The following is a 26,537-nucleotide window of genomic DNA, read 5'->3' as shown; positions in this document are numbered from 1 at the left end:
TTTTATCTCAAGCAATTTGCCTGGTAAAATAAAGGTTAAATAAATAAAAAAAATAACAACCTGACATGTTAGTTTGATATAAACTCAGAGCTAAATGAGTTTTCATGTGGTGTCATCATGCATCCTCCACCTGAAGCTGCTGTCTGCTGCTGCTTTGCTGCATTAAAACCAAAACAAAGAGCTGAAAGAGGCCACAGAGGTAGGATGACATCATCACTTTACACAGTAGCTAGAGTGATTCCTCAACTACGTCTCTGACCTCTGAATAACCTCTTTGAAAAATTAACAAGACGACGACGACGAAGCGAAGCGGCTCGTTGGTTGGTTGGTTCGTTTGTTTGTTTCCCTCTGAAAAACAAAAGCTCTGTGATCTGAGTCATCGAGTTTCCCTCTGAGCTCCCAGAGGAGGTCGACACCGCCGGCTGCAAACCTCCGCCCGTGGTTTCATGGTTTCACTGAAGCCTCTTCCTCCTCTTCCCCCTCCTCCTCCTCCTCCTCTCCCTCCTGCCTCCCCCACAGCCGGAGGAGGAAGTGGTAATGTCAGGAATGATTAGGACAGCGGGGGTCACGGCAGCGACTCTGCTGTCAGGGGCTGTTGAAGATAACAGAGGTCTCAGGAGAGTCCAGAGCTCAGACAGCCGGCTTCACCTCTGAGTCTGCGTTTAACCTCTCCTCCATCTCCTCCTCACCGCTCACTCAGGCTGCAGCGCTCTGTTTATCACCACTCTGCTTCACTGCTTTCTTTTATCCTGTCGTATTAAAGGGATAGTAGCATTTTTTTAAAGTGGGGTTGTATGATCTACAAATAGCCCCTAAGTACTTTAATTGCAGTAGAAGACTCTCTACACTCCTCCCGTTAGCAACGCCAGCCCATAATAGCCCTGCCCAGAGATTTACAACATACATTGTTGTGAATGGACCCAAAGAAACGGCCTATTTTCGTGGCCTAAAAGAGATTTTACCTGAAAAAAAATACACAGTTCCATTGTTCGCTATAATATAATTTTTTCCAGCCCTTCAAAGTGCAGGAAAAACGCAACCAACTCACGTATCCCTCCGCCCAGGGTTAGCGCCCGCCGATCAGCAGTTGGTTAGGTCCAAATAAAAACTGTGTTTTTCCTGCACTTTGAGGGGCTGGAAAAAATTATATTATAGCGAACAATGGAACTGTGTATTTTTTTTCCAGGTAAAACCTCTTTTAGGCCGTGAAAATAGGCCGTTTCTTTGGGTCTGTTCACAACACTGTATGTTGTAAATCTCTGGGCAGGGCTATTATGGGCTGGCGTTGCTAACGGGAGGAGTGCAGAGAGTCTTCTACTGCAATTAAAGTACTTAGGGGCTATTTGTAGATCATACAACCCCACTTTAAAAAAATGCTACTATCCCTTTAAAAAAAGAAAAAAAAAGAACAAACTCCACTGCAGACAAAGAAATTTACCTTTAAATCACTAAAAACCTGTTTTATTTTATCGCTTTCTTCTTTGTTTATTTCTTCTGATTACAAAGTAAATATGCTGTTACTGTTTCTATGCTACATTTCAAAAATACGAGCACATAATTGGTGATAAAACTGATACGGCTTCTCTGCAGAGCTCCTATTAAACACTGAATAAAAATTGATTGTAAAGGATTCTTCTTGGAGTTTATATAAAAACAATATTTTGAGGCAATTCAGCTCAAAAGTTAAATTCAAGATGCAAAACTCATCTCCTCGGCTTCTGAAAATGGAAACCACCTGTCAGTAGGTTTTCTAGTTTAATTTTCCCTAATGTGTTCACCAAAGTAAAACCACAACGTAATTCTAACAGGTTGAACTTTAGTTACAGCTCTAAAAACATTTGATCTGTATTTCCAAAACTTAACAGCGATGACTTTTCTCTGCAGCTGAATGTGTTTTCTTCAGGAGCAGAATGTGGAAACTACATTATTATGTTATTTCTAGACATTAAGACAGACTGGGACAGGCCAAGGCTATCTGGTTAGCATGCTAACTTAAAGGGATAGTTCAACATTTTGGCAAATTAGCCCATTGCCATAATCCCTATAGTTTTAGGAATAGGTTTGTTACCTTTAATTGTCGGTGCAAGCGATTTTTAGAACGGCGGAGCAGAGCCGCGTTCTGTTATTATCTCATAGCGTGGTGACAATTAAAGGTAATGAACCTACTCCTAAAACTATAGGGATTATGGCAATGGGCCAATTTGCCAAAAATGTTGAACTATCCCTTTCAGTATAGGAAAAAAAAACTGATAGAAACATTGTTGCTTTTGAAGTTTGGTTCTTCCAAACAGCTGTTAATGCTGTTAGCCTAGCTATATATATGCGTCTCCACATTTTTACTTCTACAGTTTGTGAGTTTGAGCTAAAAACAAAAGACAGAATCAATGTGAGCCAGTGATTTTCTGTTCCTCAGGTCATTTTGTGTTTCACTTCCTGTCGCTCAGTGTCGGTCGGACGTCGTGTGACCTCATCACCTGAGTGCACATTTAGCCTCTAGATCAATAAAGAAGGATAATTATCTTCTCACTAATTAACTCAAGTGTCACAGTCAGGTTGTTGTTTAGATGGATGGTTGGAGAGACACGTCTGTCTGACACAACATTTACATTTACAGACGCTTTTCACTTAAGTTTACTTCTTTTTACGTCCTTAAATGTTCAAACAAGTTAAACAAATAGATAAAAACTTGAATCGAATCCAAAATTTAAAGGAAAATGATGAAAAAACACAATTAAGCATTAAAGTTCAATACTTTTATTATAGATTTTTAATTAAATATTAAAAGTGAAGGCTGATTACAATGAGTGTGTATCAATAACTGTCCATAAATACAATAAAATCATTAATTATGTCAATTACAGGAGTTACACATACAGTAAGTGATTTTATATTAGATCAAAGAAAGTGATTGGCTCGTGTGAGAAAAGAAACAAGAAACAAAAACTTAAAACCTGCTCTGTGATTGGCTGCTCGGATATAAATATGGTAAAAACAGACAGAGTGAGTGATGTGATGATGTGTGTGTGTGTCAGACGGAGGTGATGCATTCGGTGGTGCTGGTTAAACACACGCCACAGTCACACCTCAGGGCCACAGGGTAGGTGTAGGTGGGGTCCACGTTGGCCTGGCAGTTGGGCAGTTTGACGGTGACCAGGCGCGTTTCATTGTAGGTGCAGACCTGCTGGTGGGACTCGATGTAGGGGGGGTCCAGGACCGGCCTCTGCAAACACACACACAGATGTTATATGTTACTATGTTTTTTTTAAAAATGGAAACAGGCAATGACATACACATTTAGAAACATACAATGTAAAAAAACAAACAAACAAAACAGGACAAAATAAAACAAAAAGGATGTAAACATACAAAAATTAAATTCACTGAAACTTAAATTTTCCCATTTTTTGTTCTGCTTTTCTACCTTGTCTTGATTAGTTGCGATTATTTTGGTAAAGAGGGGGATCGATCAGAGAAAAGGACTTGAACCCCGTCCTCAGCAGTCTTGTCCCTGTACCTTTTGCAGAAGGACCGTCTACACCTGATTGTTTAGGTGTCTTCTTCTTCTTTGCTGCCTCTTATGATGCGAAGCCTGTGAAGCTAGTTCAGGTAGACAACTCAAGCCACGTCCATCCTGACCAGCTGATCAGTCACATGCTCTCCTCGTCCAAGTAGGGCGGGCTATTTAAATCCCCCAGCTTACCTGCTCATCCCTGGCTATGCTACTGCTGCTGCTGCTGCTGCTACTACTCTGCTGCTGCCCATGAGGTTTTGCAAACCCACCTCCTCCCCAGCATCCACCTGTGGGCTCTGTCTCTTGATTCCCTGAGGGGGGTCCGCTCTAATGTCGGGCAAAGCAGATCATTCAGGGAACGAACATGAGACAGAGCCTGACGCCAAAGCTGCTGCAGCCATGCTCAAGAATATGCTACCCATGCTGTGCTTCAGCTTGCTATGCTTACGCTCAATAAATGATTTCTTCTCATTCCAGAGTTGTTCTGATTTAACTTCTGCACATCCTCCAGATGTTCTCACACCTGCCTGCTGCTGCTGTTCCTGAGCTTCAACCTCTGCACTGGTGGAGCCTCGATCCTGCAGCTGGATCTACTGCAGGACACGGTCCTCCTGAAGCTTGCTGGACTTTCTTGGGCACCCTGAAGCCTTCCTTTTCTTCTTCTCAACAGCTGAAACTCATGAAGAGTTCATCTTCATGGCAAAGAGGTATATGCAAACTGCCATCATAAAAACAGAGGCAGCAGACTTTGTGTATTTTGAAAATACACATTCAAAAGTCCATGCTGACCCTTCCTTCAGCTCTTCTCTCTGAAGCCACGCCTCCAGAGCGCAGGAACGCACAAAGCTTGTGTCTTTCCTGCCACAATGTTGCAGCAACTGTCTCGTTCAATTTAGCAAAGCAACATAAAGCTCTGACTCTGGAGGTCGTCTTTCTCCGTATCGTAAATCGTTGAAGACTATGAGTACAGAGACACATCACGATCCAATGACTCTGTCTGTGGCGTTCAAAATGATTGGAGGGAGTTTCTACAGGATTGTCTGATCCACACGTGAGTTTTCGAGCGATTCAGTAAAAGTTGCTCCTCCTCTACCTTTAATATCTGTGTCATTAAAACTTCTGGCCTCGGCTGTTCACTTAACACATCCATACTTAGTTTTAGAGCGTTACATAAGAGCAGTGATATCACTCTCATATGTTTCCACTACAGAACCAACCTTGTGCAGAGAAGCAAATGAAGGTGTTGCATTAAACATGTTGGTGCATGTTTAATGCAACACCTCCATTTGCTTCATTTCCAGCCTCATGAAACATTTGCAGAACAAAAAAAAGCTTACAAAATAGTTTTTCTCATCTTATTGTTTCCTCCACTTCTAATGGCTTTTATTGTTGCAGCACCTCCAACCGTATGTGCAAAATATAAACAAACCAGTTTCCTGACGTGAACAAACATCTAATTAAGTCTTATTATTATTATTTGCTCTGTTTTTCAGTGCACCTACGTTTGACTGGAGATTTGTGACACGTTTTCAAACTTCTATTAATTGCTCGTGGTGTCGGCGTCTCATCTTATTCTGCTGTTGCTGTAATTAAAAGTGCTTTCTTTTTTTAAATCCTGCAGCGCTGTGGTTGTGGTTGTTGTAATTAGAGACCGTCCCGTCACCTACAGTTCACAGATTTGACCTCTGACCCCTCTAACCGCTCCCTGAAGGCCAGACAGGGACGGCGTCCTGACCTCCCTGTGGGGTAGAGTCACAGAACAAAGCTGAGGCCTCACTGCCTCACTGCTGCTGCTGCTGCTATAATAATAACACCAACACTGATAATAATGCTAAGGCCGGAGAATCATGAGCTTCCTAATGCTTCCTGTCAGCAGCAGCAGATGAAACCTGAGATTTCACAGCAATAATCTGAATCAGGCCACGTATGAAATACACTTGTGTCTCGTTGTTATTGAGGGGGAATTCGCTGCCGTCACTTCTTCACTCTCTGGGTTCAGACTCTCGTTACTGCAGCTGCAACACAAACACAGGTTTCTTTCTTTCTTTTGTTGTGTGTTTTTGGACGTCTCTCTATCTTTGTCCTCCTGTTTCCTGTGTCACGGTGTTACAATTATCACAATTATTATGCATTAATAAATTTCACAACACTATGAATGTGTAAAATAAAATATAGCCAAAATATAATTACATTACTCATTGTTTACACAAAATACTTCAAGTATCTAATAATATATGACCAATTATTAACCCCCCAGGGGAAGCGTGTGAAATATTCAGGTCATACCAAATGCTTACCTTTTATTTTAAATCGTTTTTTGTTTTATTTTGTTTTTGTTTGACACGCAAACATTTAAATTCCTACCAATTCAATGTTATGTTAAATAAATGGACCAGTTATCTGTGCGTTTACCTTTATTTTTGCGCACATCTGCCGATACGGTTACTACATACTGTAATCTTTTTTGGGAAGTGAAGGTATTTAGGAATCTTTACGATTAAAGGATAATTACCGTTTTTTACAATCTGGACCTTATTTCCTTTTAGAGGGGAATAGCACTAGCATATCATAACTAAATATTGGTGAAATGAACGAGTTTCTCTGCAGATAATGTGTTATTTAGAGGCTGCATTGCGCTGCTCTGTGTTCTCACATTATATGGATATACGCGGCTCTCGGCTGGAGCTAATTTCTTCAGAACGCCTTGTAATGACACCAAAGTTATCTGGGATCGTATTTTATGCTAGAAATAAGGTCCAGAGTCCAAATCGATCAATCAATCAATCAATCAATCAATCAATCAATCAATCAATCAATCACAGGGTTCCTACACATTTGAAATTTCCAAATTCCATACTTTTTCCAGACCCTAATTTCCAGACTTCTTGGTAAAAAAGTTCAAATAATTAGTGATATTTAAGTAAATAGATGTGCATAATATTAAAAAAGCATTAAATTAATCATTTGTTTTCATTATTCTGAATGTGTATGCCATTATGCAACCAAATAATTTCCAGGAGATTGTAGCTAAGTACAATAGCACATACAAAATAGTTAACCCAAATAACTTCAGATAAGACCAAACCAAGATAAGATAAATAAAATAAATATATTTCCATACAATAGTTTCCATTTTCCATACTTTTCCAGACCTGGAAATGTATAAAATCAAATTCCATACTTTCCATACTTGCATAGAAACCCTGCAATAAAATAAAATAAAATTCAACAAAAGCTTCATCCCATCTGCCATAGCTGAACTAAATAAGAGAATGAAAAACTGTGGGGCGCGGGGTCTTATGTCTTATGTCTCTATGTAATTGAGGTGTATGAAATGTGGGAATGTATGTTAATGTATGTAAGTTGCACTTCTCGAGGCCGCTCTGTACGAAATGGTGAAAACAATTTTCCTTGGAAAGGACAAATAAACTCATCTATCTAATCAATCAATCAGTCCATCCTTCCTCCTCCTCCTCCTCCTCTTCTCAAACAGCAGGCTAATACTCTTCTGTGTAAAGTTGTCAGCTCTGCTCTCTATAATCCCATCTCCTCTCCTCTCCTCTCCTCTCCGTGTGTACAGTAGTCTACAGTAGTCTACGGGTCTCTCACCTCCCAGGTCTCGCAGCGCCCCCAGCAGGCGTCGGTGGTGATGTGCAGCCCCCCGCAGCCCGGCTTCTTGGCCAGGAAGGTGAACTCCCGCACGGCGCAGCCGGTGAAGCGCCGCAGGTTGACGGCCGACGCCTGGTGGAGCGAGTCCGGCCGGAGGGAGAGGCAGAGGAGGAACCAGCACAGACCCAGACCAGGACCAGGACCAGGACCAGGACTCCTCCTGAGAGAGGAGAGGAGGCAGGTACAGAAGATATTTAAATCACTCAAGGACACTAAAGTAGAAGAAAGTGAACTACATTAATAATATACTAACACATTCTCATGTTAAATTTACATCTTTTTGACCCAGAGCTGGTTCTGACTCCAACTGGACCTCATCTGGATCTGTTCTCTGTCTTTAAATCCAGACTGACCCCGTTTTAAATATCCTTCTCCTTTTTCTAATTTAATTTTTCTTTTATCTCTATTTATGTTATGCAAATAAATGACCAAAGGTACATAAGAATTGTACTGTAATTACTTGTAATTATGTGACAATAAAGTAAACTTATAAACTAAATAAAACCAGTCTCATGTCCTGACTCCAGCAGCAGCAGCAACACTTCATAATGGTTCTGCCAACGCCTCAGTACCAGAAACTGGTCTGAGTCCAGCTCAGTGAAGAGATGAAGCCAGTTATCAACTTAAAGAAAGATAAACTATTTTAATGCAGCTCTTATCTCCTCACATTATGTATTTAAAACCAAATCAATTACATTTATAATAGATGAAATCTGGTAATAACAGAATTTATTTGCAAAAGAAATGAAGCCCATAAGGTTTAATTAATTCCCATCAGTGCTCATCATCACAGTGACTGTTTCACTCTGACTCTAGAATAAAAACGTAAAGTGTGAGAGAAACTTTGAGTCGACCTGAAGCTGCTCGGTTCACTCTGACCTTGAAGGCAGCAGCGTTTTTAATTTTTTGTCATTTTTACTCACATCACGTCAGACTCCATTGTATATTTTTCTTGGATTAATTTGGGTTGTGATATCATCATGAATTCATTAATCATCTGTAGAATTAATGCTTCAATGTATATTTTGTTTAAAAACTTTTTTGGAACCTCTTATATATTTATTTTCCTTTGGAAACAGAGAAAAAGTGTATTTTTGATAAAACGAGTTATTTTAGCCGTCTTATATATATTTTTCTTTGTATATTTTTTCCATACCTTACTCTCATCAAATATGACGTCCTGGTCCTGTGTCCATTCTAATACTTGCAATGCCAATGAATATTTATAGACTTTGTATTGTTTTACTATGGATTCTTTATGACTTGTGTTCTGTCTTATCCACATCCATGTGTGGATCTTGGAAAACCATATGAAGAACACCTGAAAGCAACTGCTCCAACTGACTGACCTGATGAAGAGCTAAACACTCAAAACGTTGTCCTTGTCCTTTTATCATACGGTGCTCAAAAGTTTAAAACATGAGTGATAGGGCAAAACAGATTATTCTTATTTTTAATGGGATTCAAATTAAACTTTTAAGACATCCAGAAATAACACAATCATTAAAAATTTTTTTTTTTTTTAAATTAATCAGAGTCTGACCGTGGCTTGGTATCAACAGAACCCCTCAATTTTCACTTTTATGAGAGCTTGAACTCTGCTGACTGGCTTTCTCAAGTCTTTGAATATCTTTTTATCTCCTTTTTCTGTTTTATAAAGTTCAATAACCTTCTCCCTCAGGACTTTTGACAGTTCGTTTGCTTCCCCCACAGCCCAGAATCCAGCAAAGTCAGTGCAGCAATGGATGAAATGTGCAGTCGTTTGTCAAGAGCCCAGAATCTCATTGACTTTTTATACACAGACACTAATTACAAGCAATCAAGTTCCAGGCGTGGACAGTTTCCCTGAGTAGCTATTTAAACCTCTGTGTCAATCTGTGTGTATGTTATCAGGGTAAAACTTTGAGGGTTGGTAAACTTTTGATCAGGGCCATTTTGGTGTTTGCATTTTTAATTAGGATTCAAAAAGATCAAACACAGTTGTGTGATAATAAATGGCTTCGCCTGCCCAGCCACTAACTCTGAATAAAAAAAGTTTTGTTGCAATTATATTTTCTGAAATGTAGCCAGTATTTCACAAATTCTGCCCAGATATATCAACTTTCAAGCACAACTAATAAGTTATTGAACATTTTAGGAGAATACAGTGTAGACAGAGTTCCCTGCTTTTTGACGCTACATTTTGGATGTGCGTGAGCTTTTTTCCTTTTCTCAGATCATCAAAAAAAGGTACACAACCTGGCACTGTAGAGATCGTCACACTTTTTTTTACATAAGGACTCATTGAAGCAGTCTGACTCACCATGGCGACGTCTTCCTCTGCAGCATCGTCTCAGCTGTGACTCTTGGATCAAACGTGTGAGACTCAGAGACTCAGTGAAGTTTCTCTCTCCTCCGTCTGCATGAACCACACACACACACACACACACACCTCGTCACTTTGCTGAACCAGCTGCTAATGGAGCCGACAGAACAAGCCGGGGCTTTTTATCACACCGGTCCTCACCTCGGCCTCTCTCTGTTAAATACCCCCGCCCCTCCCCCTCCTGCCCCCCTGGAGGCGCCTTCTACCTGTCGTCTCAGCTACAGGCTTGTTCCCACTCCATTAGCTTGATTAGGGGAAAGACTCCGGCCTTTTGTTCACACTCATCCACACGGAAAGAGAAGGGGAACAACGTGGTCAAACACAGAGTCTCCCTGTGTCTGCTGTCACTCATCCGAGCTCAATCAGCTCCTGTCCTCACACGCCGCCGCCTGCTGCAATCACCAAGCTCATTATGTCTGTTTTTTTTTTGTGAGCAGTGACATTTCCATATAGGATTTCCTCACACACAAAGAGATGAGGGATCAGGATCTTAAACAGCTGGATGAAGTGGATGCAGGCTGGAGAGCTGTGGAAAGAGTCATCTTATTTTGGATGTCAGGAAGACAGAAGAGGAGGTGTTGAGCTGTCAGAGTTTGGGAACCTGTTGGTGCAGGACAGAAATAAACTGATGCAAATGATAAAATAGCAATAAGTGCTAAAAACAAATCACACAGCCCTGCTGCAGACTATCTCTGAACAGACCAATAAGATTAGTAACAACACATCACCTGTTTTAAACCAAGAATAAATCAAAAAGAGGCTCAGAGTTCCTCTCTGTGAACAGGTTAACCTATTAGGCTCCAGAACAGTGGCCATTAAACTAGGATTAGGGACTAGTCATGCATTACTGCGCAATCTGTCTGCATTGAGGACTGATTATACTTATTTGTGTCATGATGCAAAAATTTGGGCACCCCTGGTCAAAAATGTCTGTTAATCTCCAAAAGACATAAAGTTAAAGGTGAATTTCCGTTTACAATCTGGACCTTATTTCTAGCATAAAATGCGATAATTTACTCACCCAGATAACTTTGGTGTCATTAGTCCTTCCAACGAAATTGGGTGAGTAAATTATCGCATTTTATGCTAGAAACACTCAATATTTAAATCAATAATATCAGTGTAATATTTTAGTTTTCTACAGTTTCAGAATGAAACAGGGAAACAAAGCAGCAGCCTGCAAAAGAATGGGAAACCCAGGAGACTTGAGCTCTCAGAGAACTTTGACCAAGGTATCAGACAAGAGATTTACTATTCACACATTGGGATAGTTTCTAAAGGGGGGGGCCCTTTTCATTTTCTGTCAGTTTGAAAATGTAAAATGCTGTATCATCTGTAACTTTATGCCTTTTGGAGATCATTTAATCTTCTACTTGCTGAACTATTCACATTAACAGACATTTTGAGCGGCACAGACTTTTGCATCATGTCACTGTACAATATTTTGAATGTACAATGTCGATTACATGTTGTCTTTTTAATGGCTGCTATGGGTGAAGAGCCACAACAACTTTGGGACATTAAAGTTGATCTTAATCTAGATGATCTTGGAGGAGGAGGATGCATCAGAGACGATGACAGGAGGAGGGTGAGATGTGAGGAAGGAGAGGGAGAGAGGGAGAGAGGGAGGGAGGGAGGTAAAGATTGATTTTGGTGAGTAAGCGCCTCATCAAGAAATTACCATCGTCGGAGGCCCCGCGGGCAGCGTGGAGGAGGAGGAGGAGGAGGAGGAGGAGGAGCCAGCGGAGCAGAACTGCTCTCCTGCAGTTCTGGGAAATGAATCTTTAAAAAAGTAAAGTTAAGTAGAACTGAGACCAGGCAATTAAAGTTAGATTATAGGAAATCTCCAGCAGCAGGATGAGTCAGGGACAGGTTCTCCTCTCAGGCTGTTATTGAACCATGTGTGGAATAACAGAGCGCATGTAATTGGATAACAGCGGCGATTACAATGAAGTTAATTGTTAATCCAGCACAAAGGGGAATAAGCCTGGATTTTACACAATCCGGCTTTTGTGTAATTCATTGTTGAATTGTTAATGAAAGACTCTTTTTTGTCTTTTGTCTTTGTTGGATTTTATTTCCATGAGGAAATCCATCTTCCTCAGTGAACGAGCTGAGGAGGACGAGGAGGCCACACTGAAGAAACCACCAGGAACCAGGTCCAAGTCCAATGTCTTGTGTTTTCTAAGTGATAAAAGAAATCTGTGGGAAATTACCTGGAGCTTGTTACAAAGTTAAAAATGCATCAATGAAACAAAATGTGACTAAATCAGGTTAAAAAAAATCTCAAGTGAATATTTAATGTAGATTGTGCTCCAGAACGATGTGAAGTTTCTGTTTGGGAACTAAAATCTCTCTAATCTATATAATAATTAACATAATTAACATGGGGATGAAAATACAAGACAGAGCTTCTTCACCACTTTGTGTCCAGACCTCTGCTCTCTAAAGGTAAAAGGAAAAGTTGCTGGAAGGATAAAACAGTAAGTGACTCATCATTTAATGATCTCATATAATCTACATTTATAAAAATGTTTTTATTAAAAACAGTGAGAAGTCCTGAGGGTTCAGTCTGCAGACATGTGCAGCTTCAGTCAGTTCAGAGTGTGATGTTGTGCTGACCTCTGGTGCTCACTCTCAGTATTGATGATTATTACCTGGAACTGCAGTTTGATCCGTTTCTTCTTTAGTTTGGACGTGTTTTGTCTTCACGGCTCCTCTCTGTGTTTGTTCTTCATGTCAAGAACTATGTAAAACAAATAGAAAGAAAAGGAAAATTAAAAAAGAAACCGTCTGAGGATGGCAATTTCTGTCAAGATTTGAAAAGTGATCATTTCATAGCTGCTTCTGTCGATCACATTGACTGATCCACAAACATTTTTTAATGATTTTTGTAAATTAGTTTTATTTATTTTTTAAGTCAGTTTTGTTTCCTTCATCTTTGTCTTTTTGAGCTTATTGGTTGTTATTCTCTGAGGGTCTGAGTCAGATCATATTAATATTTTCAGATATTCTCTCTAGCAGCTTCATCAACAGCTGAACCAGCCCTGTGTGAACTTTGACCTTTGTGGGGTTTTCTTTCTGCATGTAGGCCTACTGTAAAAAATAGGCCTACATGCAACACAAAAAAACAGAATTTGTATTTGTTCTGTATGTGTTTCCCCAGACCTCAATGCAATATGTCATATAAGGGGCAATTAATGAATAATATAATGTGACTAGTGATTGTTGAGAGAGGAAAGCTTGGGCTTTATAAAGAATTGCAATAGATTTGGACATTTTGGATTTGACATAATTTATGTGTGATTTCCAATTTGATGATAAATTAAATTGGAAATCACACATAAATTATGTCAAATCCCTACTGTTTTAAATCAATAAGAACATATTGTTTCGTTTAAATAAACACAGTAAATGCACAGACCAGCACCACAAAAGCAGCATGATGATGGTTGGATGCTGTCACTCACCAATAACGTTGCTGGACTTTCCAAGATGGCGGATCAGAGTCCAACTTCTCAGGCCGTAGTTTCACAGCACAACACGGTCAAGCTCAGAGCAGAGAACGACTGGAGCTTTGTATCGATCACACGGTGAAAACCTCTGTTGCTTGTTTTTTTCGATCATTTTAACAAATTAGTTAGTGTTTGTTGGATCAGCTAGACCCAGGATGAGCTAAGAAAGTTTCCACTGAGAGAGTTCTGTCCATTTCGCGCTAGCTAGCTACAGGCTAGCTACGGGCTAGCTTGAGGAGCAGAGCAGCTTGGTATCTATGGGTAACAGGCGCAAACCGCGTCTTCTTCTTTTGATTTTGATTGGCGGCCCGCTCTATTCACCGTAGGATCGATGTTTTGACTGGCAGGCAATCACAAAGATGAGGATGGCAATTTTTTTCTTCTTATCTTCCCTCCACTTTGAAAACCACTGCAAGTTTACAAGACGCCATGTTTCCTATCACGTGGTTTTCGAGGTGAACCAGAGACGTTGGTCGATTCTCTCGCCCTCATAGTCACGAAAGAAAATGTTGGGAGTTATTTTTCTCAAGACACATATTTTCTGAACATTTCGACATTTGAAAATGGAAACTTTCAGACGGAAAAATCAGGAGAAAACGACATTTGTCCAAGAAGACCTACCTCTGTCTCAACTACACACTCTCGCGAGTTTTGGCAGCTATCTCCTAGGTAACGATTGATGTAAACCACTATTAACTACCGGTATTATTACTGTAAGTGATCCTTTTTTAAAAAAAATAGATCCATACATATCTAATGTAAGTAGAAAATTATATAAATAGCTCTGCACTTTCCTCTACACCTGTGGTCTCTAGCGGCCACACCCTGGTCTCTGATTGGACCTTTGGGGTGTCACATGACGTCGATCACCTGACATCACAGCTGCTCGCGCGGGACAACAGTTTTATGAACAGATATTATATAGCCTATTTGTCTTTAAAAACTATTATATATTTAGTGATTAGAGCTCATTAACCTACATTAACTCAACTTAACTGATTCTCAGTGTTAATGAATGAATGAGTGAAATTACTTTAACTCAGGTGACAGACTCCAGTGTGTGTGTGTGTGTGTGTGTGTGTGTGTTTTATGTCCTGGTTTCTATATTTAGCATCTCAGTGTATTTTTTTTTTTTTTTTTGGCTCGGCCCCCCCTCGGCATGGCTCGGGCTTCTCCGGTGACAGTCCGACTCCGGCTCGTCCTGCAGCGGCTCTGCGGCGCGGACTCTGGACAGATCTGTCAGACTGAGCTTCAGGTTTCACCTCCTCCACCAGAAACCTCCTCAGACCGAGACCACTTCTTCTCCTCCAGACCTGAACCACCACCACCACAGACCACAGACCAGCGCTGCCTGGACCTGAACAGCATCACACACACTTACACACAGAGGAAATAACGCAACGCGCTCCATAAACTGCATGTAAGTACCTAAACGCAACTTTATTCACTAAAACTTCAGGTGTTGCCTTCACTGACCCCTGCTGCTGCTGCTGCTGCTGGGTTTATTTATGTATTCATCATCATCATCTGTGGCGTTTGGCGACTTTTAGTTTCCTCAACTTGCAGCTTCTGATCTGAGTTATTAAAAAGTCCTCTGGTCTCCGTCAAGGACTCGTCATGGGTTTGAGAGCAGCTACACACACATGCACGCACACACACACATGCACACACACACACGCACACACGCACACACGTGTCCCCTGCTGCTATTTCTGGGACCTGACAGCTTCATAACAGCGACACAATCTGACATTCCTGCAGTGAAAGGGAGCTGCTGCACTTTGTAGCACTTGATAGTAAAACACACCGAGCTGTAATGTGTTGAAAATCAAATACACAACTTGTTGCTCTCATGAGAGATGATTTTTTGTTTTAAGCCTAATTATGCTGATTATTGATTTGATGTTTTGGTGTGGACTGATTAAGTGCTTGCGGTTATAATTTATGTCTCATCATATGGAAAATTTTTGTTTTCTGTGTTATAATTGATTTGTAATGACTTTCTATAGAGCTGGAGACACTATTGTATTACTTTATTATCCATTTAACACACAATCACTGACTTTATGATGGATGTGTTGCAGGGAACAAATGAAAAGTGGAAATAGAGACTAATTGTCTTTTTTTGAGGACAGGACACTTTGTTGTTTTCTTTTCTTTTATATTCTTGGTTTAGTCACTGAAAGGAAACTATTGTATTCAGGTTGTGTGATGGTTCCTCAGCAGTTTATTGATCAGAAGACTTCTTTTACACAAAGCTTCAGGTGCGTTTGATTTGTTTTACATCACGTTTTAGTTTTGCAGGTTTTATTTGTTCAGACCAAGTGATTTCAGACTAATAATCTGTTGGAACAAATTCTTTTCCTGCCGTCCTGACTGCAGCAGGTCCACTACTACTGTATCATTACCGTAGCTGCAGCTGAGGTAAAGATCATCCTGCCTTTAACGTAGCTCCTATTAATACTGAATGATGATACTGATGCTGCAGCCGCCTCCACTTGTAAATCTGTACATTTTCTTTTCTTAGTCGACTTTGTGGCTCCTCCATCTTGGATCAGTTCTGCCTCGTGTTGGAGAAAGTCCACGTCGTTCATACTGTACATTGTTTTAGTGAAGGTTTATAGATGGATTAAATTAATCTGAGATTAGCTCTGAACAGAGTTTAGTTAAACTAGGTTTAAAACTAAGTTAAAACAGGTTTCATATCTGTTGCACCAGTTCAGATTTGTAAAGCCAAGTTTATTTAAACACATATTTTAATAAACATGGATAAATGTGAATTTAAATAAATAAATGTGTCATTAGATATAATTAATCTGCTGCTGTCTGGATGTTATAGAGTCTGCTGTTAACCTCACTTTTAAATTTCAATTTAAACCAGGATTTAATCTAGTTTAAAAGCTAAAACTTGTTGAATTTCGCTGTAAATGATCTCAGGTCAGTTTGTTGAGAAGGGAAACTGGACTTTTATGTTTATTCCTGATGGGAATAACTTTTACCTGTCTCTGATTGATCAGTGTCAGAACAGTGGACATTGTCTCTTCATGTGTCTTCAAATAATCCAGACTAATCCAGACTTGTGTGTGGACCTGAGAGTTTATTAAATCATCTGTGAGCTGTGAAGCCGCCGTGTTTCCTGACACATCAGAGACCGTCCAACAGAACAGGGAGTGGAGAGAGTGAAAATTGTTCTGCTAAGTGAACTAACTGGGTCAGACGTCGGTGCAGCGGCATGTAGAGGAGTCAGTGTGACCTCTGACCTCTGACACCGGCGGCATGATCAGTGGCTGCATAGAGGTCAGGAGAGCAGCGGGTTGCAGGTTCGCAGGTTCGATTCCCGACCATTTAGGATAAAACCCGTGAAGTAACAAAGAGTCTGAAAACGAAAACAAACTGCCAGAGCTACTGTAGGGATGTCACGATTATAGATTTTCTTGGTACGATTATTGTCACGATTATTATGCATGAATTAACTTCACAACACTATTAATGTGTAAAATCAAATAGGCTATAGTTAAAATATACATTACTATTTGTTCACACAAAATATTTTAAATATCTATTAAAATATGACTAATATTATAATATTAATCCCCCAGGGGAAGGGTTTGAAATATTAAAGTCATTAATTGTCATTGATACCAAATGTTTAAGTTAATTTTAATCTTTTTTTTTTAAATTACAAATGACACTCTAGCATTTAAATTCCTACCAGTTCAATGTTACATTAGGTAAATGGACCAGTTACTTTGGCGCACATCTGCCGACATGGTTCAGACATATTGGAAAGTGGCGGTATTTAATTAATTGTGGCGTTATAAAATACCACGATTAATTGTGACATCCCTAGTCAGAGCTTTTATTTTGTAGGAAGTGGCTCTGTTTTTATTAATCCTATTAAAAGTCAGAGGCGGTTGTTGTGTTGTTTCCTGTCGTATGAACACAGTGATGTCATCTCCTCCTCGTCTGGTTTCTTAGGTGTTAGTGTATGTGACATGATGAGGAGGAGGAAGAGGAGGAAGCATCAGAAGAGAGTTGTTGTTGTTGAAGCTGCCGGGGACGTGGTGATTGTTTTACAACCATCAGGACTTTGAGTCTTCAGTCTGACATCCTCACTCTTCATCTGTTCTCTGTATAAACGTACTGAGTTCATCAAAGTGTCAATCCTTTTCTCAGTTCCACCTAAATACATTTGATCCATCAGTTTCTCTCTGATCAGGATCAGTCATCCGCGAGCGATTTAAAGGAACGTGAAAACATCTTTTAATATTATGATTCTTATGATAATTATGGTTATTATGATATTATGTGGGGGCCTGAAGAAAGAAGTGGCACCGTCACAACAGCATCTGGACAGCTCTGCTTCAGTACTGTGATTATCTTGTCTTATTTATTTTATTTTATTTATTTATTTGTTTATTTCGGGCATGTCAGTTAGATCAATCATCATCACACATCATCTTAGTTCAAATACTAATACAATACACACGGCCGAAAGGGAAAGCGGGAGAAACAAAAGCTTATCTAGCCCCGTTACCCACAGAATACATTATCTTCATCACACTTTTTTCTTATGACATTTTGACATAATGTAACAACAACAGGTAGTAATACAGAGCTGCTTCATGTTGTTGTTTCTGTTTTGTTTTGGACCGGTGCTCGTCCTCTGCTCTTTGAATCACCTGTCGCTCCATAATTCAGTCTTGGCTCAAGTGCAGGTCTATGAATTTATAATAGATAGATAGATAGATAGATAGATAGATAGATAGATAGATAGATAGACAGATAGATAGATAGATAGATAGATAGATAGATAGATAGATAGATAGATAGATAGATAGATAGATAGATAGATAGACAGACCTCCCCCTCCTGTCCTTTTTCCACAGCGCTGTCTGTCTGTGTAACATGTTTCTCTGGCCTTTGCCTTGTAGCCACAATTAGAGCTGACCGGAGAGACTTGTGACTTTGGCTCTTTCCCTCCTCTCTCTCTCTCTCTCTCTCTCTCTCTCTCATTCTCTCTTTGCTTTTCCTTCATTGTCTCTCTCTCTTTTTATTTCCTGCTCTCTCTCTCTCCGTCTCTCTTCCTCCTCTTAGTTCTGCTGTTTCTGCATCACTTGTCTTCCTCATTTACTCCTCCTCTGCCTCTCCCTCCTCCTCTTTCCCCTACATGTTTATACAGTAATAATAATGACAGCAATAAGTATCCAAGCACGACCTCACATCCCATCACATCACATCCATTACAGATGTGTGATCCACATGCAGCCAGCTGCCTGTTTGTTTCCAGATGTGGCTGATCTGTGTCGTCCTACTGGACACGTTAACAACCACCTGTAGTTTGTGTTTTACTACAGAACAGACAGTGACAGATACCAGGTGATAAAAGCTGCGCTGCTCTTCCTGTAACTGATACACGGGTTCGATCCCCGCGGCGGTCCGTTTCCTCTCCGCTGGGCTCTTGGATTAATTTTCTTTTTTTGTGTTTTTATTTACATCTCTCTCTTTCTCTCTCTTGGATCTGCATGTTACCCCCTCCTCCTCTCTCCTCTCCTCCCTCCCCCCTCCCCCCTGCAGCTGACATGAAGCCTTGGGATAACTTAAATGCCGTGCTATGGTGGTTCAGCCTCCCCCTCCACACACACACACACACACACACACACAGTATATACGTCTGAGTATTTCAGTGCATTGACAGCTCTGAACTCCAGTCTTTAGACTCTGCATGTATTAAAGGGATAGTTCAACATTTTGGCAAATTGGCCCATTGCCATAATCCCTATAGTCATAGCAGTAGGTTCGTTACCTTTAATTGTCGGTGCAAGCTATTTTTAGAACGTCGGAGCAGAGCCGTGAGCTGCTCAGAGCTACACTACGGAGGCTCATGGGATTTCTTGGTTTCCCTCATCAAACTAATCAAATACACAATCCAACAACTCCACAACGCTCTGGTGGACAAGTTGTGACCTGCACATTCACCACGCTATGAGATAATAACACAACGTTACCAGACAGAGTTGTTGTAGAGGGAAATGCAGAGACTGCTTGATGAAAAACTGTCCCTGAAGGCAACGCGCATCAGCGGTTTTGCATGTATTTCCCTCTAAAACAACTAAAGGTTTATTTATTTTTATTTTTACAATTAAAGGTAATGAACCTACTGTTATGACTGTAGGGATTATGGCAATGGGCCAATTTGCCAAAATGTTGAACTATCCCTTTAACTGTGGAGGCTGAATTGCATCATGGGAGGAGCCGTGGCTTCATGGAGGTTTTTACTGTGTTTCCAGGTCTGATGCATCGAGACTAGCCGGCTTCTGTCATTATGTTTTGATGATGATGTTCTAGTTAATACTGAGTCCATTGATTATATGGCACCTTTAAAAAAAAGATGTTGATGCTTTATTGTCATTGCACGTTTCTATACAAGACAGACAGCATAAATAATAAAAGATACAAGTCCAACAACAGGAGGAAGATGTGAACAACTAAAGGACATGGAAAGTTTAATAACAGAAAAAGAGTTATAAGATAAAAACCACATAGAGCAACAGAATGAGCTAAATAAAAGCAAAAAAACTTGGAAGAAATAGATGAGTTGACAATGAAAAAAAATATGTGAAAAACAGATCAATAGAAATAATAATAAAGAAAACAATAGAAACAGCTTGAAGCATTTGAAAAGACAGGGTTGAGAAAAAGACAAATCAAAGGATAAATGAAAACCATAAAAATAATACAATGAAATAAAAGTAGAACATTTAAAGACCAGAAGAAAACAACGTCATGTAAAAGTAAAAGTAAAAACACCTGTTAAAAAAATAAACACATTAGTGTTGTTAACAGTTTTCTGAGATGTGATGAACAAAATGTCAAATATTTGGTCCTGACATTTGCAGGAATGAGGAAGTAGAGAGAGAAGAAAAAGAAACGATTATCAGGTCGAGATGATTTCCTGTGGCTGACGAGACGACTTCCTGTTTGATGATGTCGTCCAACTGGTTCCTTGGTATTCATTTATCAGGTCGAGAGACACAACCCCTCCTTCCCTCCATCTTCTCCTTCTTCTTAATTAAAATCCCAGATCTGCTGATGTTTTTAGTTTAACGACAGCGTCTGAACTGGTGTAAAACTCTAAAAGCCCTGAGGTTTCTGCTCTGTGTTTATCAGACGGACGTTTCCTCTTTGATTGATTGATTGTTTTTATCTTGGTGTCTGAAATTCAGTCGTTTCCTTCACTGAGACTTTTATAATCACACCACATCTCTGTTTAGTCTGTTTAGTTTCCAGTTTGTCGTGCATCACCACCAGTTCTTTTTCATTTCTCCTCTCTGGTTTTGTTTTTGTTTTTACTGACTCATGAAATCCTTCTCTGCTCCTGGGAGTGAAGAGAGTCCAGGAAGTGGATCAAACATAATCCCTTCTGATTTGTTCCTTCGTTAACAGAGACCCCGCCCCTCTCTGGCAGTGCAGGCATGTTAAAACAAACCAACCCCCTTCTATTTGACCCGGTCTGTCACTCAGGCCCACGTGCTGCTGCTGCTGTTGCTGCTGCTGCTGCTGCTGCTGCTGCTGCTATTTCACACTGTTTTATTTTAGCTCCACTCACCTGTCTGCTCTCCTACAGTGTCACAGCAGAGGAAACTCACAGGCACCTGACTGAGTTTATTCTTTGTTTTTTTTGTTTTGTTTCTTTAAGCGTGTGATGAGTGTGTGTAGGCACTAGGCAGGCGTGTCAGGAGGAGACCGGTCTAAATGTCACGCATTTTTCTCAGTTCACTTACTCTAGTCATATCCCAGGGCAAGACAGAACAAGACGGGACCGAGCCCCGGCCCCGCGCCCGCAGCTCTTCATGTAGCGTTCACTGTCAGTTCACAGCGTCTCGCTTCTCTGTAAACTGTGATCGACTGTGGTAAACTCCACTCCACGGTGGTTTCTGTGGCCTCTGTTGACAAAGCGTTGGCAGCAGTAGCAACTAGGGCTGGGTATTGTTGAGAATCTCACGATTCGATTCGATTTCGATTCATTAGGTCACGATTCGATTCGATATCGATTCGATTCGATATTGATTGAAATGCTTCGATATCGATTCAGTATCAAGCAGAAATACACAAATAATACCAGATTTTTTTTTTTTTTATAATTATTTGTTTAGTTTCATGCCTTATGAACAGCCATAGTATAACTCATAGCATAACAAAATATGACACTGCTTTAACACTGAACTACAGTGCAGCTAAATTTAAATTAGGCTATGTGTTACTTTCCTCTTGGAAAATAACTCATAACATTTTGAGTAATAAAACAATACAAAACAATATTATTAATAATAGCCTACTGCACAACTGAAAATATTGTAGCGACCCCGCAGTAATGTTCTTGTTATGATGTTTAAGTTCTGTGATTTCTGACTGACTGTCAATGTGTATGGTACGGGCAGGTGGGATGAGAAACTGAGGGGCTGGGGTGAGTGTGAGGAAGACAGAGTCCTGTCTGTGTGTAGGTGAGTGAGTGAGGAGGAGCAGAGGAAGAAGTGAGAGCAGCTGTCAGATAAGTTTGTGTTATGTTGTTGACTTGTCGTCGGGTCTGACGCTACAATATCAATAACAACGTGTGCTTAACACAAGGGGGCAGTTGTCGGTCTGACTTTAGCTTTTTCGCGGCACGGAGAAATGCGCATCTGGTGGCTCAACCTGGTCAGTGGGTGCTTGAGCACCGGAGCACCCACGGAATCGGCGCCTATAAATACAAAATGAATCCCCACATCTGCTTTCAGGTTTGAAGGCGCTGGCTTAACGCTGCTGCTGCTACTCACTCCCATATTGTTATGGTTTGGTCTAGTGCGGCCCCCGTCCGTACAGCGCGAATCACACGAGGGTGTTGCTCGCAGCGCCCCCACTGGCCAGGGGCTTGAATCGATTCAGAAGATTGCTGAATCGATATTGAATTGCAGAGAAAAGAATTGCAATGCATTGCTGAATCGATATTTTTACCCAGCCCTAGTAGCAACAGCAGCACACGACTCTGGACTGTCATGTCTGTCATGTATCTGTGTCTCTTGTTTAGAGGACTTATACTCTGTCTTCAGGTCTTTGAGGAGAGTAAACGGTTCTCATCAGGCCTGAACACTGGTCTGGATGAAGGACGGACATGGACAAGGCTCCAGTTTGCACATTAACATAGAAAACATGCTAAATCAATCACTTAGATGTATGAATTCTGCAAGAGCAACCTATTTTACTGTCTGTTTTACTTAATTATGTTTCAAATGTGTCTCTGTATTATAAGTAGCCTAATGATCTTGTCTCTAACACCATGATTGATTAGTTGCAAGGGGTAGGTTCCTCATAAGCCTTGGCTTCCTACCTAACCTTTTCGTATGCATGACTGTCATTCATACGAAATTATCAATCAATCAAAAAACTTTGCAATGCAAATCAATCAATGCAGAATGTTGTGATATTACATCTTTGTAAAAATACATGTCAAATTTAGTTTGTAACATAAGGGCATATAGAAATATTCAAACCCAGACTACCAGATTCAATCACAGTTTTTTTTCCAAAGGCAATATACACCCTGAATGGACTCAGTTAACACACACACACACACACACACACACACACACACACACACACACACACACACACACACACACACACACACACACACACACACACACACACACACACACACACACACACAGACACACACACACACACACACACACACACACACACACACTAAAAAACTATATATTCTTGCTCTTATTGATTGATTAAGCTTTTATCTATTTCTATTTATTATTCAGTAATGTCATTGTTGTGATGTGTGAATTTGTTATTTGTAACAGAGCAGCACTTTAATTTCATTGTATTATTTACAATATAAAGACCATAAAGGCGCTTTGACTTTTGACTTTTGTTTGGCAGTCTCTCTCCTGTAGCAGCAAATTAGAAACACAAAGTGCACGTAGGGTCAATAAATAATGAAATATGAACAGTATTACAACATGAATATTGCAGTGGCCCATGTATATTGTTTTTTATATGTGTGTTTGTGTGTGTGTGTTTGGTGTGCTGAGGGGATGATTCAGGAGTCGTTCCTACACGCTAAAAATCTCATATCTGGAATATGTGTTGTTATTCCAGATGTGCACACACATACAGATGTTTGTGTACTGACATGTTGCGTTCAGGTGCACTTTGGTTCAAATCTAAACACGCTGTAAAAAGCTGCAAACAGAAAACAGAGTTGTCTCAGAAATCGTACGTTTCCTCTCAGTGGCTTCGTCATCGGGCATCGAACCTGCGCCACACAGAGAAGACTCTGATGTATTTTCCTGTGGACTAAAGTTTCTTCTCTCTCTCCCTCTCTCTCTCTCTCTGTCAGAGTGGTGCCATGCTGCCAGGAGGCCGTCGGTGAGGAACCATGTCGTCAGACTTCTACTCCAGAGATGAGGCGGTGGCGGAGCGGGGGCCGATCCCCCTGGACATCGACAACGTCCACATGCTGCTGCAGGGTCAGTCATGTTTATCCTGCTTTTACTGCACTGCAAAAACTCTAAATCTTTCCATAATCTTTGTCTTATTTCTTGTCAAAATGTCAAAACTAATCTCTTTCCACTTTAAATAAGACTCATCACCTAAAAATGAACTTGTTTTTAGATCATTTTCACTTGTTTCAAACACATTTTCACTTGAAAAAAAGTAGAAACATTTTCCAGTGAAAGCAAGTTTTTTATGCTTGTAATGAGAAAGAAAAATGTGCTCCACTATCAGATTATTTTAAGTGAAAATCTGCTTGAAAGAAGGAAAAAGTGTCTAAAAACAAGTTGCTTTTTTAATGTGATGAGTCTTATTTTAAGTAGAATGAGATCTGTTTTGACTGGAAATAAGACAAATTTGGTAAGATTTTGAGTTTTTGCAGTGTTGCTGTTGTTTTTTGCAGGTATTTGAGATGATTTTTCGTGCTTTGAAAGTTTATTTGGGTTTTTTTGTTTTGTTTTTTTGGATCTGATCAGACCACGGAGCCGTAACAGAAAAGCCAGTTGAGTTGAGTTCAGGCTGAGCTGAGTGGAGACTTGAGGTTGTTTTCTAGTCTGAGCTCATAGCTACAGTTGTAAAAAGAAAAACTACACTTGTCCTGAGTTCAGTGTTTTATCTCCGTTACCGCGGCAACATAACAAACCATTAAGCCTCAGTTGTGTGACGTGTCTGGCTCAGGGGAGAGGTTTGATGTCTGCTGGCTCCGTCCTCCTCCTCCTCTTCCTCCTCCTCCTCCTCAGTTTAATCTGTTGCTCTCACAACAGAGACGTGAGTCATGTATGTTGCAGAAGAGGCGTCCGGAGGGAGAGAGAGAGAGTGATTGATTGATTGATTGATTGATTGGCAGCTGATTAGATATTCGGTGCATTTCCTCAAGAGAAATTCAAAATGTTTTTCTTTGATGACGTCAGCTCCTGCTCATTTTGGACATTTTTCAAACCAAACAATAGGCTTTATGCACAGCTCCACTACTTCCTGAACTTAAACAAGGTGTGTCTGACCATTGTTGTGACTACTAACTGAGGTCAGAGTCACAGACACACCTGGATTAATCAGTTTGTCCAATAATGTAAGACAGGAAATAAAGGAGCTTGTTTAAGTTCAGGAAGTAGTGGAGTTGCGCATAAAGCCTATTCATAAAAAGAATAAATAATAGATATCGTAAACTGATAATGCAGGTTTCTTTATGATCAAAGCACTAAGTTGCTAATAGTTACTGCTGCGTTCTGACAATATTCTAGTTCACAGTAACCCTCCTCGATGTTACTGACTGCAGATACAGATGTTCAGCAACACTTTGTTGTGCATCTGGACTGAAGCTTCAGTGTTAAAGGTCCCATATTATGAAAAACAGGGTTTGTCTGGTCTCTACATACATAAACTGGTCCTCCCTGAGCCTACCAACTCCTAGAATCAGGAAAGCAAACGGGTCCTGCATCGACTCTGCAGCCCACCCACTGGTAAAACGGCGCTCATACAGGCTGTTCAGACTCAGCTCCTGTGGTGATGTCACAACGGGAGTGAGGCCGGCCCCTCAGCGCGATAAAACGCCTACCACGTCTATTTCTATGGCTGCAGTGCATAGCAAGAAACTCCTGAGCTACATTGATGAAATACCGACCAATTTTAAGTCATAAAGTGGTAATAATCTTTGCCGTGTACAGTAACCATGTTATTTAAAGGTGCAGGCACAGAAACAGCTTGTTCTCAGCAGAGCTCATTTGACGACTTTTAGACAGCCGACATTCAGGACCACGGATCAGTTTGGGGCAATACATTTCGAATACAGTTTAGTTGGACGTCTGACAGCTGAGTGAAATTGAGTAAAAAGAGTATAAGTCAGTGAGACCTTCAGGTTCATTATCTGATGGCTGAGTTGAGATCAAACTCTGAAAGCAGAGGAGTCTGGATCTGTTTCTGTGAATTTGATTCGTCGTGGTCGTTGCACCAGTTCCTGAAATGGACATCAGTCATTTTTCATTTCTTTCTTTTGCATCATCTGATCTTTGTTGTTTCTCAACCTCCTCTCCTCTCTCCTAACGGCCTTTCTCTTTCTCTCTTTCTCTCTCTCTCTCTCTCTGTCCGTCCACCCACTTTTTTATTTTGGGTTCATTCCTACCAGGTTCTCCGCTGAATTATTTTTAGCTCATGACTCCCCCCCCCCGCCCCCCTCACATTTAGAGCACAGTGTTTCTTTTTTACTAAAGCTGCTTGTAAATGTTTTTCCAACTATGTCATTTCCAGCTGGTACAATGTGCCAAATACATGATGTAAGATTTACGACCCCATGACAAACCAGCTTGTTAAATAAAACTGGGGGGATTTTTTTTTCTGTTTATATATTTGAAGTGGTAATGATGAAAGAATGTCACTAAGACTTGTTCATGTTGTGTGTGTGGATGTTGGGTGGATTCAACACAGTTAGAAAGGACTCTTTATTTAATTGAGCACATGTAATCTGGTTTTATTAGAGTTTATTACATGATGCATTTAAAGCCATTAACTGCATCAAAACAAACTGGAGGTTCAAAGATGATGCACGTTTAGTGACTTTTATACTGTTGAAGAAACTTTTTAAACAAGATTAGTGATTATAAAAAGTAAATGCATCAAATTCATGGAAGAAATGTGAATAAATATATCAAATCACACAAGAAATAGTCTTTTTAACTCTTTTCTTCAAGAGATAATGACAAAAGAAGTGTAAAACCAGTCAAAATAGAGAGATCCAAATTCTCACAGCGGTTGACATTTGACATATTTTCCAGTTTCTGCAGCATCAGGTTCCCATGAGGCTGCAGGGGGGAGTGTTGCATGCAGCTTTGAAGCCTCTTAAGTATAAGTCACAGGTAGGAAAAAAAAAAAAAGAAAGAAGAAAAAAGAGGCGGAGTCCATTCAGCCTCACTCACCTGCATCCCTGCAGGCTGCA

The 26,537-nt window shown here is 40.3% G+C and overlaps 2 protein-coding genes across 2 annotated transcripts in view; one reads left to right on the top strand and one right to left on the bottom strand.

The window, feature by feature from the left end:
- Positions 1–3,028: 3,028 nt before the first annotated feature.
- gphb5 (glycoprotein hormone subunit beta 5) lies at positions 3,029–9,508 on the bottom strand (the record flags this gene model as incomplete). Its single annotated transcript, XM_083998510.1, has 3 exons — positions 3,029–3,220; positions 7,121–7,340; positions 9,483–9,508. 3 exons carry the CDS (start codon positions 9,506–9,508, stop codon positions 3,029–3,031), a joined length of 438 nt encoding a protein of 145 aa, XP_083854636.1.
- Positions 9,509–23,492: 13,984 nt separating this feature from the next.
- syne2b (spectrin repeat containing, nuclear envelope 2b) overlaps positions 23,493–26,537 on the top strand; it is a gene marked incomplete at its 5' end in the record, with an annotated part of 175,557 nt that continues 172,512 nt past the window's right edge. Inside the window, one exon of the mRNA XM_083998509.1 lies at positions 23,493–23,583. Within this exon, the coding sequence (XP_083854635.1) occupies positions 23,493–23,583 (91 nt within the window). The remainder of the gene's footprint in view (positions 23,584–26,537) is intronic.

This window comes from Trachurus trachurus (genome assembly GCF_905171665.1).
Source record: "Trachurus trachurus genome assembly, chromosome: 22".
NCBI classification, from domain to species: Eukaryota; Metazoa; Chordata; class Actinopteri; order Carangiformes; family Carangidae; genus Trachurus; species Trachurus trachurus.
The sequence above is the reverse complement of the archived record's forward strand: the minus strand, read 5'-3'. Positions and strand labels throughout refer to the sequence as shown.